Consider the following 15162-nt stretch of genomic DNA (forward strand, 5'->3'; position numbering starts at 1 on the left):
CCCGTGCAGGAGAGCGCTCAGAGATGGGGTCAGTCGGATTGCAAGCGTCTAAGGAGGGCTCTGGAACTGGGGTCGGCTCCCGCCCATCATGAGTAATTCCACTGTGCGCTTTATCGGCACAAGGCCTGAAAACCTGTGTCAAGCCGAAGTCTCACATCACAGATGGCGTTGATGACTGCCAGCATCGTCAGAAATACGAGTAAGAACGAGCGTCCGAGCACGAGAACCACAGCCACGCCAAAGGCGCCTCGGCGGCCGGCCGCGCGGCTCGGCGAGAATGGCCGGGGCCGTCACCCGGCCGGACGTGACGTGACGGCCCTCCGCTCCGCCCACGACACGCCACGGCCGGAGGGCCGCGCTGCTCCCCCTCCCGGCCGACCACGACGTCACGCGAGCCGGGCGGTGGCGGTGCCGGGGAGGGGCGGTCGACCCCGCCCCGCCGGGTCGAGCTTCCTCCGCCCACGGCTTCGGATCGGCGGCCGGAGGCCGGACCGTGCCGGCTGTGACGTGGAAATGACCGAAGCCCCCAGCCGTGAAAACTACAGATGAATTGGCGCTATGAGTGGAGGCGTCTGGCATATGCCAGACGCGCATCAGTATCGGGCCGTTCCGTCGGCCTCAGATCATGGGAAATTCCTAACGAGCCATAAGTGGAGCCCTCTTGCAATAAACACGTCCGCTGAGTGCCGTGTGGCTGACGGTTACAGCAACACCGCTGTCGAACCGCACAGAAATGCGGTGGTCCCGACTGGGGGTGGAACTGAGGGGTAGAGGGTCTGATCAACACGGAGGAAACCCTGAAGGCAGCGCACTCATGGCAGAGCGGGATGGCGAAGGTGGATGGGGTGGAACTCGATGTCCCGGCCACCCGTGTGACGGATGTGCACCAAAACCAGGCCCCTTCGCCGACCTGAACAGAGGTCGTGGGCAATTCCAGCCGGCCGTATCCGGTGCACCCTTGCACACGGCCACGGGCACGGCGCAAGGAACAGCCGCCAGACGACGCCATGGGAGCGAACGGCAACGCGGGTGGTCCCACTCGGGGACAGTCGGCGTGCTGAGTAACTCGAGCGCCGCTGTCACACACAGAGCACCCTTGAAGGAAAACGACATAACTCAAGCCGCGCGCCCAGTCGCAGCGAACGGGTGGCACGGCATCCGCTAGCCGGGCAGCACGGTTTCCCTGTCCGTGCGGAGGCGGCAGGGCCGCGGGAGGCCAGCCCACGAGCGCCCCGCCCCGCGCCCGGCCGGCCGCCGGCTGGCGGTGTTTACCTGGGGCCGGCCGTCTCTTGCCGCAGCGGCACAGGCGAGTGCCGGCCCGGCAACGGCCAGCGGAAGTACACGTTCACCATGTCCTCCGCGTCGTTCACCAACAGCAAAGGCACGTCCGCCGACGACCGCATCGTCGCGCTCTGGGGTCGCACGTGACCGTACGTGGCTGTCTCGCGCGGCGGGCTTTCACGGGGGCCGGCGGCCGGCGCTGGCTGGCCGCCACGCCAAGCCAGCTGCGCGCCGACCGATCACTGACAGGCCACTAGCTTCACACCGGTCGGCGGGCCGTCGCTCGGCTCGGCTCGGCCCGGCGCAGCCCGGCTCCGGTCGGCCGTCGCTCGGCTCGGCTCGGCCCGGCGCAGCCCGGCTCCGGTCGGCCGTCGCTCGGCTCGGCTCGGCCCGGCACAGCCCGGCTCCGGTCGGCCGCCGCTCGGCGCGGCCGGACGCGCACGACTGCCGGCCGGCCGCGGCGCCGCGCGGCTCCGCCTGAGTCAGCCGCGGCCGCGTGCGGTGCGGCGGCCGGCGCGGCGCCGCTGCACCGGAATCGTACCGTCCCGCCGGACCGGGACCACCGGCGACCCGCCGGCGACTGAGCGGCCAACCGGGTCACTGCCCGCCCACCCCCCACCCCCCTCCAAATCGTCTCATAGCCGACCCGCGCCGGAAGGGGCCCGGCTGTGACGTCAGGCGTGCGTGGCATTCCGCGCGGCGGCGGCACGTCTCCGCGGCGTGTGTGTGACGCCCAACTGGCTGGGCGTCACGCCCGGTGTCATCCGCGGCTGGACGGACGCGACAACCGACGGGGACCGGCGGGCCCTCCCGCTCCCATCCCGGCCAGGCTGAAGAGACGTGGGACGTGGCGGAGAAAACAGACGCATTGAACTGCTGATATGCCCAGCGGTGACTGAACGTTTCGCCAGTACTGCGCAATAATTCGCCGTGAATGCTATATTTACTCTGCACCCAAGAGACGCCGTAAAACAGGCGGCTGATTGCAGCCGGAGCTGGAGAGCGGGCAGGGAGGGAGAGTTCGCTATCGGGTGATCAGCTGTGACGCACGTGGACGGTTCATATTCGACGGTCTTCCCCATTAATCTGCCGGGGCGACGCACGGCAGCTGTCGCACGCAATCATGCACCAGCGCATGACGTCACTGGAGCAGCCGGCGCCGCTGGGCCGTGTTGGGCCGGCAGATAATCTCGGCCATTTCCACGAGCGTCGATGGCCAACGCGACCTCGTTCCGGACGGTTCTTCAACTTTATGAATCCGGGTCAAACGGCGCGCCCCAGGCGAGCACCGTCAGTCGGGCCGTCGTCATGCGCCACGAGTGTTCAGCAGCGGCTGGCGTCCGAGGAGCGCAATCAGCGTTCGTCGGAGCGACAATGCAGTCGGCGACCCTTCAGACAGCCGCCGCCGGACGAGGCACTCTTCAGCATTGCCGGTATGTGCGGACGTCTGGCGTCTGGACCAGCTAATCGGATTATGATGGGAGCCGAAGGTTAGCAGCCGGTGGACGGTCACAGTGGCGCGCGGGCGCGCACGACCCCAGACCCGCGGCTGCAGCGACAGACGCAGCTCCGGCGAGGCGGCTGAACTTGCTGGCGCTCCGACACACTGGACGTCGATGCGGCGCCGCCTACACAGAGCATCGCAAAAGCCATGGATGACGCTTAATATGGCATCGAACCTAATGCCCCCTCCGCAGAGGGGCACGGCCAGCTTCCCAGCGCCGCCACCTCCCGGGTGAGCCGGGGGCGAGGCGGCTGCCACCTCCGGCCGCCGTCTCCGCACTGCGGGAGCGGCGCGGCCGGCGCCGCGGGTCGGCCGCCCCCCACAGCTGGCGCCGGGCGCCCCGCCGGCGGCCGAGTCGCAGCCGGCCGGACGCGGGTTGTGTTTGCGCTCGGCGAGCGCGGCACAACACATCACAGCCGCTAATAGCCCGGCGGCCGGCGGCCGGGCCGGCGGAGTCGGCGCCGCGCGGGCGAGTCGCGCCGTTGACGGCCCCACCGTGTCGGGCCCCGCCGCCGCGAGCCCGAGCCTTCAGGCCTGCGCGTCGCCGGCCGCCCCGCGCACCGGCCGCCCCTCGACCGAGTCCGACGAGTGCGTCAGGCGCCACCACCAGAGAACCCGACACCATTGTAGAACTGCAGAAGGCTGGCATCACCGGAGCGGCCATTTACAATTGACCGGAAGAGCGACTGGTGCCGTCAGACACGCTCCCGCCCCCGGCACCGGTGAAAGGTCTGGTCACTCGTGTGTGCAACTAGCTGGCAGTCAACCAACAATACACCGGTGCCCGGCGGCAAGTCTTCTAACGCTGTCGTCATCACCAATCCCACAAAGACCACAGATAGATCCACTGGCAGCATGTGGCATTACGGACTCTGTCTCCCTTACCCTTGAATTTCCCTGCTTCATTTGGACTCATTACATCACACACGACGTCAAACGGACAAGTCAGATGAGATACATCCCGTAAATTATCATTGACAACACCAGGCACAGTCCCCCTGTCCAACGCCACTGCCACAGGTCTTCACACGAACACACGCCGCTTCCACGAGCTGGGCGGTGGGTTCGCGTGCGCCGGCCGACAGCGGCCGTTCGGCGGACAAGGCTGGCGGCCTCGGTGACCCCGAAGCTCTCCCGGCCGGCCGGCCGCTGTACACGGCGCCCTCGGCGTCAGCCATCATCCCGGCCGGCCCCAGGCCCCGCCGGCCGGCACAGACCGGCCCCGAACGGTGCTGGACGGGGTGGATTGACGGGGCGGTCTGGGCACAGCAGACACAGAGGCTGGCGGGTTGGACACAGCAGACACAGAGGCGGGCGGTCTGGCCACGGCAGACACGGAGGCTGGCGGTCTGGACACGGCAGGCAGGGAGGTGGACACGGCAGACACGGAGGCGGGCGGTCTGGGCACGGCAGACACGGAGGTGGACACGACAGACACGGAGGGGGACGGTCTGGACACGGCAGACACGGAGGCGGGCGGTCTGGACACGGCAGATACAGAGGCGGGCGGCCTGGACACGGCAGACACGGAAGCTGGCGGTCTGGACACGGCAGACACGGAGGTGGACACAGCAGACACGGAGGCGGGCGGTCTGGACACGGCAGACACAGGGGAACACGGCACCCACCGCAGGGCTGGTCTGAACAGTCTCCCGGGGGCTGACGGTCCGAACATGACATGTGTGGAAGTCGATCTGAACAGGATAGTTGGACGCACTGCTGTCACTTTCTTCACATCTGACCTTCACTGCCAAGGTAGCACGCTAGTGCCGCGAAAGTCGGTGATTAGCTTACCTGATCATCCTAAACGGAAAGCATGAAAAGTAAACACAATTAGGTCCCAAGAAAGCGGCGAGCTGATCTCCAGCGGACAACAGGCACTCAGTTCACACACCCAGTCCTTCTTGCGCCGATCCGATGAACTACATTACGACCACCTGCCGCTGACCGCTTCCCGCGGCGCGCTTTTTCGGCCAACCATTAGTGGATGAGCCCAGCAATCCCGATGACCTTAACCGATGTGATGCGCATAACTGCCGATTATCCCTTGGGCTAAGCTCCGCAGACTCTGGAGGGCATCAAACCCAGTCACCATCGGGCCTGCCTCCCCTGCCCGCAGCCGCGAGAGGCGCCAACAGACGGTGGAAAACGGAATCAATCAAACGTAACAACAGTCCCGGTCTCGCCGACAGTGTCCACGTCGGGTCAACAGTACGCAACAGTCACGGTCCCATCACAGACGCTGTTTACGAGAGGGCCCACGGCCGCTGGTACTAAACGAAAGCAGGCGGAAGTGCAACATAATAAGTTCAGAAGCACAGCTGCTTAGTCTGATGACTTAGTCTGATGGACACCGGACTCGATCCCTGAGGTCCATTACACCTCGGCAAACCGCCAATATGTCCATGTTGGAGACACTTGGTGAGTCCACAGAGCCACTGCAGAGTTGGGTTGCATGTAGCGCATTCGACTTGACAATGACGGGACGAGAAACAACAACCCCGCCGCAATGTCGGGAACGACACGCATCCGGATGACGGTCCGCTTGCACCGCGCCATGCTGGAAGCGTGTGATGAGCTTCCTCTTACTCAACTCCCGTATCTACACACCACGGCTGTGATATCGTGCGTCATGACCCAGAACAGACCGTCGATGCCAGACGGCGCAATGCATCCCCATTCACCAGTCCAAATGCACAAAAAATGTACACCAGTCTGTGCCCGCATCCAAAGGCAAGCAGCATAACCAATGCAACGCAAGAGTGGGGTTAGGCCTACTTAACTGGCTGGCTGTACAGGAGGCATCCTGATCTAGCCCAAACATTCCTGATAACGACTTATTGTCCTCGTGACAAGGAAACGTAATCAGTGACCCACCTGTCCCCCGTGTGCATGACACGAGGCAGAGTGCCCGTCATGTGAACGTTAGATAGACCACCGCGCGGTCAACTCATGATGGACTTGAATTCAAACGGACGGCCGCGCAGTTCCCTGCCTTCCAGCCCGGGTCAAGAGTCGCCTGTGGTAAGCGTGTCCTCCACACTCCCCACAGACCAGCAGGCGTCGCGCGTCTACCCCGCCTCCCGGTGGGGGCCGGGCCCGCCGCTCCCAGCCCCACCACAGGGCCGCCAGCCCCTATTACCCGACTCCCAGGGGAAGCCGACCCCCCCCCCCCCCCCGCTCCCAGCCCCACCGCAGGGCCGTCGGGCGTGCCCGGTTCCCGTCAGCCCCCAACCCCTACCTCCCAGTGGAGGCCGACCCCTGCCGCTCCCAGCCCCGCCGCAGGGCCGTCGGGCGCGTCGGCTGACCTGTCGTCGGGCGACGAGCCCAGCCGCGGCAGCAGCGAGCGCTCCTGCTTGTTGACGCGGTCGGCCGGCACCGAGACGCTGCGGTTCAGCTCGCCCATGTTGGCCGCCGCCGTCATGGAGAGGCGCAGCGTCTTCTTGCGGCCGTGCCTGACGGCGAGCAGAGGGGTCAGAGGCAGTGGCCGCCGTGGGAGGGCAGGCGATGCCAAACGGATGACCGGCCGCCAACAGGCTGGCCAGTTTGGCAGCACCACGGACGGACGTCAAACGCAGGTGGACACCTCGCGCCGGTCATTCGCGGAGGGCAGGGGGACACTCTCGAGCAGGACCACAAACGTAGATGGGAGGAGCAATGAAGCAAGCGCTGGAAGCCCCAACACATCGGAAGAGATGCAAAACTAAGCGAAACACGGCAGGCCACTTGATCCGCTTGCACTGCTGAGTCTAACCTACAGATGCACCCGCACTTCACACATCCCTCCTCCAGACGCCCCCCCCCAGGATCCGCGTTCAGCCGCATCCCGCTCCCACATCGTCCCATGGCCACATCAGCGACATCGGACTCGGACGCCGCCCCGGCCGCTGACTCACTCGTTGATGAACGGGTCGTCCAGCAGCACGCAGGCTGTGGCCCGCTTGTCCGGGTTGGCCTCGAAACAGCTCAGCAGGAACTTCTTGGCCTTCTCGGAGAGCGACTCGGGCAGCTGCGGGTGCATCTTGTAGAAGCCCACCTGGGACCAGAGGGGTGTGCTCGTGGAGAGGCTGGCTCGGCGCGCTGGAAACCCCCCAGTCAGGAGCGCCAAACACCAGCCGGCACCGGCCGTTGACCCGTCAGTTACGGCTCGCCATCAGGTGTTAACGTGATGGAGCCAAACACCAGCCGGCACCGGACGCTGACCCGTCAGTTACGGCTCGCCATCAGGTGTTCACGTGATGCGCCAAACACCAGCCGGCGCCGACCGCTGACCCGTCAGTTACGGCTCGCCATCAGGTGTTCACGTGATGGCGCCAAACACCAGCCGGCACCGGCCGCTGACCCGTCAGTTACGGCTCGCCATCAGGTGTTCACGTGATGGAGCCAAACACCAGCCGGCACCGGCCGCTGACCCGTCAGTTACGGCTCGCCATCAGGTGTTCACGTGATGGAGCCAAACACCAGCCGGCACCGGCCGCTGACCCGTCAGTTACGGCTCGCCATCAGGTGTTCACGTGATGGAGCCTGTACTCAACACCTCACACATGGACCGGCCTTCGCAGCTTTCCCCGCATGTCCACTTCGGATCGAAGCCCGTCGCCCCGTTCCGGTCCGGAGCGCCGCCAGCTGACCACGTACCTTGAACATGGCCGCCTCCGGCGAGCCGAGCTCGATGAAGGGCGGCTTCCCGGTGGCCATCTCCACCACCGTGCAGCCCACCGACCAGATGTCCGCCTGCCGAGACCGGCCGCCGGCCGGGCGGTCAGAAACAGCGGCGCCACCCCCAAACGGCCCGGGCGTCACGCCGACAATAGCATCACGGCGGGACGCAGCGAACGAATGCCTACAAACGGTGTAAAATGTGTGGAGGATGTACCGATTTTGGGGGGTAGGGGAGGGGGACGATGTGATGGGCGTGCAGGATTAGAGGAGAGTCGGGCCCAGCACCGAACGTGAGACAGGCACCGCGACGCGACGACAAGCAGCCGGCGCCTGGGTCAGACATACGATCGCCATACACGTGCAACACGTGCAATCCATCAGTTCTCCGCCGCCGTGACCACTCTGAGTGGGCAGTCGCGGACAGCGAAGCGCACGGCCCCGCATCGGCAGCGTCTCTCGCTGGTGACCTGAGGACGGGTCCCACACCGCTGCGCAGCGTCCTCGCCGTCCTCTGGCCAGAACCCGAGCGGTGGTGACGTACCGGCGCGCCGTATCCGCGCTGCCCCTTGTCGATGACCTCCGGCGCCATGTACTGCAGCGTGCCGGTGAACGTCTCAGCCGTGGGGCACAGGCCAGCCAGCCGCTTGCTGGTACCGAAGTCGGAGATCTTCACCATGCCGCTGTACGTGTTCACCAGCACGTTGTCGCCTGCGGCCGGGTGAGGGCGGCCGGGTCAGAGCGGCCGGGGCAGGGCGGTCGGGTGAGGGCGGCCGGGTCAGGGCCACCGGCCGGAGCAGGGACTCCCAGCGGGGTGGTGCCGTCCACAAGCCGGCGACGGGTGCCGTCCGGCCGCCGCGCCGGCGGGCCGGCCACTCCCAGCGGGGTTCTCAGCGGCACACGGTGCGTTGGCCGGCACACCGCGCGCGTGGCAGCGCTGGCGTGGCGTCCCGCTGGTCCGCACAACCAGCCACACTGGCTCTGTCAGTAATGTAAGCTTACAGCGGCCAGCCACGTACACTGGCGACGTGTCTGAGGCTTTCGCTGCTTGGTGCACGGTGGAGGCAGAATACCGCTCGTCCACTTCGCCGTTGTCGTGGTATTATAACAGTATCACACATTCGTAATTTTACGGGGAACCACGACGCCCACGCCACCCATTCAGACATTGGTGCGAAAACCGTCTTATCGCCTGTATTTGACGCGATAAGAGCAGAACTGCTAGATAAGAGCAACGCCTGCCTGCACGGCAAACGCCGCCGAACGACCACGCCGCCTGCTTTGACAACGTGGCGGGTTGTGACCTTCGCACATGATCACGTGATCCGACCTTTGATGTCGCGGTGGACGATCTTTTGGTCGTGTAAATACTTGACGCCCTCCAGGATCTGCTTGGTGTAGTAGGCGATGGTGGCCTCGTTCTTCAGCGGGCCCCACTTGAGCTTCAGCAGGGCCGACAGGCTGCCGCCGGGCACCTGCGGGCCCCCGGTCGCCGACCGTCAGCGACAGAACATGACGTCACGCCGGCACTGACCCAGCACGCTGCAGCCGCACCGGGGGCGCCGGCACGAGACACGCGGCGGCCGGCGCCAGCGCACAAACACACGCCCTGTCGCGAGCCCACGCCGGTGTCGACACGGCACGTGAGCGCGACAGGCGGGTGCCAGCGCTCGGCGTGCAGCTGCGTCACCATCAGCCGTCACGCACGCGCCGACACGGTCCTCAACACTGGCCGGTGAGTCCCCCGCCAGGAGCGTCGCCGCCTCCGGGCACAACGCAGCTCCGGGCGGGTCCCCGGCCACACGGGCAGAGGTCTGTCCCTGCCCAAGGTCGGGTTCGAACCCCAGCGAGCGAACGGCGGCAAGCTGTGACAAATGACGGGGCAGGGGAGAGTCAGCCTCACCTGTCAGCGGGCAATGGAAAGAAGTGAAAGAATCAGACCACTTCTGTGGCACACGCAGCGCGCTCATGCTACACGAGAGCGTCACCAGCTTTCGTTAACACCTCAATGCCCCTCGCACGACGTAAGTGCTCGCTGCTCACCTCTTCCATGAATATTTTGAAGAAGCCGTCTTCAGACACTGATCCCAGGTACTGCACGATGTTCCTGTGGCGCAGCTGCTTGTGCAGGTTGATTTCCTCGTGCAGCGGCTGCACGTCACTGATGAACACCAGGAAACAGTGCACCGTCTTCAGTTTCTCCAGACACAATATGATGTCTTTCAGTTCACTCGTTACCCGGCTTCGAACGTGGAGCTCTGTTCAGTCTCAGGCGACAGCACGCGTACAAACCTCTCACGACACAAATCCCCTCGGCGTTCACAAACAACAGCGACGATCGCGTCCAGTTCCGAGCCAGTACCGCCTGCGTCTGGCTGGCTACCGCAGCCGACCGGAGGCCCGCGGAGGAGCCGCCGGCGGGACCGGCCGCAGCCCCACTCACCCGATGTTCTTCTCGGGGATCTCCTTGACGGCGATGCGGACCTGGGTGGTGAGGTCGCGCGCCGCGTACACCACGCCGTAGGTGCCCTTGCCCAGCACGATGCGCCGGTCCTGCTCGTCCGCCTCGTACTCGTACTGCGGACGGAGCGCGGGGCGGGGTCAGCCACCGGGCGCGGGTTTACGACAGGGCACGAGAGAGCGCGGCACGCCCATTCCGGCGCTTTCCAGCTCATCCGACACGACACCGGGCGGCGGCCCGCCACCAGACGCCCCTCGGGCACGGCACGGCACGCAGCCGGGCACCACTGGCCGACGGCCGACGGCGGAGCCCCACGCCGCCAGCGGTCTCAGGTCCGGGCGGCGATCCGGTCCCGACCCGCCGCCAGCACCGAGCCCCCACCTCGCACTGACCTGCGGCGCCGTGCCCAGCGTCACGTCGTTGCCGAGGTCGGTCACCATGCCCTCCATGTCGGCCGTCATCTGCAGCACCAGGTTGTAGAAGCGCTGCCGCAGCGCCGCCGACGGGAAGAACATCTGGAAGTCGTCCGAGTTCTGGTGCACGTACAGGAACACGCACCGATCGTCCCGCTTGTACTGGCTGAAGCGGAGGGCAGGAGGGGAGTGGCGTCAGCCCGGCACGCGGCACCGTGTACCGGCCCGACACGAAGCGCTGACGGGGCGCCGAGGTCCAGGTGTCTTACGGCGTGCTCAAAGTTGAACAAATCGTGATAGCGGAGGAGCTGGGCAATGGCTTCAGGATGCCGCTTCTGGGAACTGGCACCATGAAAAGTCATTGTACGCCGCGAACGGCCCGATGCAGTATGCTCCTCACGCCAGACTGAACAGATCCACGATTGTGTCAAAAGGTTGATTATATTAAAGTGCAGTCCAAATAACCCACAAATCGAGGTACACGGGTCCCCGATTACATGTGTGGATGCGACCACTCCCCAGACAAATCTCTCTCGAAGGAACCCAGTCAACCATGAACAGGCTCAGCACCAATGGCTGCCCTCCACTGTACCTGATGCTTTTGATATGGGTCGCCTCCAGCACGAACTCGTGCACGCGACGGCACCTGTCCTTGAGGCTATCCAAGCAGAGGTTGGAAATATGCATGGCCGACGTCTCCGCGTCCAGGTTGACCACCACGTAGCTGGGCATGTACTCCTTGGTCGGCTCCAGCACCAGCACCTGCCGGCGGTGGCGGTCGCGTAAACGCACCAGCGGCCCCTCCGCCGCCGGAGACGCCGCTCCAGAGACCGAGCGCGGCTCCGGCAGAGACAGGCCCGCGGCTCCTGCCGGGACAGGCCCGCGGCTCCGGCCGGGACAGGCCCGCAGCTCCTGCCGCTGCTCTCGGCCGGCTCGTGCGAGCCAATGCTAGTCGGCGGAGCGTCAGCACACAGCGCGTCGACCCGCACTGCCAGACCAGCGTCGACACAGGGACCATCCGTCCGCGCCTCCGACGTCATCCTACGTCATCCTACGACCACGCAAAATGAATGTGAAGCGGGCACAGGTATTGTGCGGCCGACGTTGTGGACTTTCATACAGTCCGTTCAAATGTCCTTGGGTCAACACAGCAGCGTGGCTCCTTCGGGTAACCCATGGCACAGCAGGGACAACAACAGTTTGTGTATAGGTATCTTACTCACCGGAAACCGAATGGTGTTCACGGAGGCCTCGTCGACAATGCCCTCCGAGAAATAGTCCATCCAAAAGTCAAAGATCTGCATCTCAGGCACCTTCTCGTTGTCTTCGGAATGCTTCCGAAACTTCTGAATAAGAGTAATATTCCCGATCGTTGATTTCAAATACCTGAAAGGAAAGCACAATAATTGTTCGCATTGGGAAAAATTAACGGATCCTGCGCTCATTAACATACGTTAACTTATCACTTTACGGGCATCGTTTGCGCCTTTGGGAGCAAACTAAAAAAAGGCGTTGTTTCTGGGTTCAATTGTTCCGTGCGCGAAATGGAGCCGAATCCGTGAATGCAAGGATTCCAGTGACCAGGCATGACAGCCATATCAGAACTGACGCTGCCTGACCTCTCAACGGGATGCACCGCGCCGAGAACTGTCAAAAACGGACACCGCCCGGGCAGGACGAAACATTTCAGCAGAAGTGGGTAAAGTACCTCATTTTCGAATAAAAGTCAAAATCTAAGAACACGCAGAGCACAACAGAAAAGAGAAAACACCGCGGTGACATACAACGGTGCCTCGTTCACAACAACTGGGGGCGGAAGTGATCTCGAACAAAACGACAGCAAACACTACCCACCAATTAGGGACTTGAGTTTGAACATGCTCTCGGCTGCCTGTATGGCCTTGGAGTAGTTCTCGGCCAGCACACTGATCTCGAAGAACGTGGCGATGTCCCCAGTAGTCCTGCAGGGAGGAGAGACTTCCCTTCTTCCCGATCAGGTTGTTCAGTGTCATACCTGCCGCACAGACCGTTCTCAATCAAAGTCGACGACCGTGGCTTCTGGCGCACGCTAATGGGGATTGGGATGACGGCAGCTAACGCCGTTTGCTGGCGGACGGCCGCTAGACCAGGCTAGACCGCAGTCCACGGTGGGTGATCCAGTCCCCACACGGAGACACAGCCCGCCAGGATCTGCCGTCTAATACATCGGATCGGTGGAGCCAACTCAGCAGCTGGGGAGCCGCACAGCGACGCTGGGCGCTGGGCGCAGCAGGCCGCTGGGCGACACGTCCGTCTCACCAGGCCGGTGAGCCGATACCCTTCCGCGGCCCGCACCGCCCCAAACCAGCGACGCTGGGCGCAGCAGGCCGCTGGGCGACACGTCCGTCTCACCAGGCCGGTGAGCTGATACCCTTCCGCAGCCCGCACCGCCCCAAACCAGCGTGCAAGCAACACTGCGCTCACGTCAGTGCACAGGAGCGTTCGCGTCAACACGGCCCCCGCCCGCGACTGGGCGGTGCCCAGACACTGGCGACAGACAAGTCCGGCAGCCGCCCGTCCCAATGCCGCGTCCCCCCCCCCCGTCCCGCCACGCCCCGCACGTACCGATCTGCTGCAGCTCGCGCTTTTGGAGAATTCGTTGCCGGCCACCACCAGCAGGGTGGGCAGATTGACGCCGGCGTACTCGTTGGGCTGCACCTCGAAGCCCTTGCGGTACCAGTGGATGGCGTTATCCAGGCTTTCGGCGTCCGAGTGGCCCGACTCCACGAAGATATCCTTATAGATGCGGCCGCACAGGCAGAGCATGTCGGGCACGTGGTTCTCGGTGCGCTCCAGCGCCTCGCGGATGACTTTCAGCGCCCGGTCGCGGTCGTTCTCCCAGCTTCCGTCTGCGGGGGACCGGGGCAGCGCCGGTCAGCAGTGAGGCGGGCGGTCCGGCGGCACACGACTCCGCCGGGAGCGTGCGCTCCCCGCCAGGACCAGCGCGCACCGGCAGGTCGCCTGCTGACCGCCGAGGGTGCGCGCAATGGCTCGCTGGTGCCACCCGCCGCCCCGCCGCCAACACCCCACCTGGTGAGGGCGAAGGCGAACAGGTGCTGAATGGCCACGGGCGAGGTGTACTTCTTGTGGTTGGGCAGCGTCATCAGGTCATCCCCAGCTTCACCATGGCGTCGTAGTCCTGCGGAGTTCAGAAGCGGTGACGACACGCCGGTCACGGAGCCGCTCTGGCAGAGGCATGCCGGCAGGCACGCACCTTCCCAGTAAACGTTCGCTCCCGCTCTGGTCGGCGCCGGCAACACTCAGACATACGGCAGGTGCCTCCCGCGACCCAGTTAGAGGCGGTGTTTGGCGGTTTGATGAGTCGTGCGAGTGCGCGCAGGACTGAGACCCAAGCTCGTGATAGATAGAACATTAAACAAGTGTCTCAATCATACCTTAGAATTCGGGCCAAACCGGTATAGACCTTTCAGCGCTAAGGTTTCGTCAATGTCAGCTATGCGAAATGACACTGGCAAAAACACTGAAAAACGTGCAGGCACTTTTAGACTTTGACCAGAATATCAATCCTGTTCATTATGATTTCCATCATTCATTTCAATAATTCCATAAAACTGTCATCTTGAACACTGGCGCAAAAGAAGACTTAAAAGTCGGACGACAGCCTTCTGGACATTGTTTTGGGGTCTATATTGTTACCATATTTTTGTTTTTGGGAACGTGCTTGTTTTTGGCTCAAATTTATGACGTAGCATATACTTCTTGTTACTTTTCTTTTTACATAGCTTTAAATAAAGTTTCAACAAAACGGCCAGCTTGTCTTGTAATGACAGATGTGACACGAGTACAGCATCATCAGTAAGGAAAGAAAACCAAAGGAAAGACACTTAGATACGTAAAATACTTTGCTTCGTTTGCAAAGGTGATGCCCATCATAACACTAGCATGTTCCATCTGCTTCCGCAGTCGAGGCAAGGCTGGGTATTGACTTAAGTACGCTACGTCAAGCGCATTCGAGGAGTAATGCCAGTGCGGAGACATCATCCTTTTCAGTGAGCATGAAGAATGGCGGCTTGAATGGTTTCGTTGTGAACATGCTGCAGTTTATGCGCTGTCTGAGAACCCGAAGAAGCATCAATGACCCGCGTATGACGTAAAGACCCGTCGGGTCTTTTTGTGCATTGCTGAGCAATCATCACGGCAAGTCACTTGTGACGGCGAAAGCGCGAGACAAAGCAGGCGACAACCACTACTGAGGGTTGCTTATTGGCTGCTATTAACCACCGTACCAACCAGTGATCCGTGAACTAGCACAGGTGTGTGCATTGCGGCTACAGCACAGTGCGTCTCATTCAGGAAAGGTGACGTGCGGCTACAGCACAGTGCGTCTCATTCAAAAAGGTGACGTGAGGGCTACAGCACCATGCGTCTCATTCAGAAAGATGACGTGCGGCTACAGCACAGTGCGTCTCATTCAGAAAGGTGACGTGAGGCGGCTACAGCACAGTGCGTCTCATTCAGAAAGGTGACGTGCGGCTACAGCACAGTGAGTCTCATTCAAAAAGGTGACGTGAGGCTAACAGCACCATGCGTCTCATTCAGAAAGGTGACGTGCGGCTACAGCACAGTGCGTCTCATTCAAAGGTTGACGTGCGGCTACAGCACAGTGCGTCTATTCAGGAAGGTGACGTGCGGCTACAGCACAGTGCGTCTCATCAGGAAGGTGACGTGCGGCTACAGCACAGTGCGTCTCATTCAGAAAGGGTGACGCATCGGCGCCGAGCTGGCGACGGGGCGCGCTGCAGGCATTCCGAGACCAACAGAGCATGCACTGAAGCCCGGCGGGC

At 63.1% G+C, this 15162-nt stretch overlaps 1 protein-coding gene across 1 annotated transcript in view; it reads right to left on the reverse strand.

The window, feature by feature from the left end:
* LOC119100154 (mitogen-activated protein kinase kinase kinase nsy-1-like) overlaps positions 1–15162 on the reverse strand; it is a 30994-nt gene that overhangs the window by 6023 nt on the left and 9809 nt on the right. The window contains 17 exon segments of the mRNA XM_037223264.1: positions 1273–1484; positions 6027–6240; positions 6682–6821; positions 7424–7519; positions 7989–8155; positions 8775–8919; positions 9488–9605; positions 9888–10021; positions 10298–10484; positions 10911–11080; positions 11542–11704; positions 12173–12182; positions 12185–12269; positions 12271–12332; positions 12923–12940; positions 12943–13206; positions 13383–13496. Coding sequence (XP_037079159.1) covers positions 1273–1484; positions 6027–6240; positions 6682–6821; positions 7424–7519; positions 7989–8155; positions 8775–8919; positions 9488–9605; positions 9888–10021; positions 10298–10484; positions 10911–11080; positions 11542–11704; positions 12173–12182; positions 12185–12269; positions 12271–12332; positions 12923–12940; positions 12943–13206; positions 13383–13496 — 2299 coding nt within the window.

The sequence above is a fragment of the Pollicipes pollicipes genome, unplaced genomic scaffold, assembly GCF_011947565.3.
Source record: "Pollicipes pollicipes isolate AB1234 unplaced genomic scaffold, Ppol_2.1 Scaffold_4881;HRSCAF=5763_pilon_pilon_pilon, whole genome shotgun sequence".
Taxonomy (NCBI): domain Eukaryota; kingdom Metazoa; phylum Arthropoda; class Thecostraca; order Pollicipedomorpha; family Pollicipedidae; genus Pollicipes; species Pollicipes pollicipes.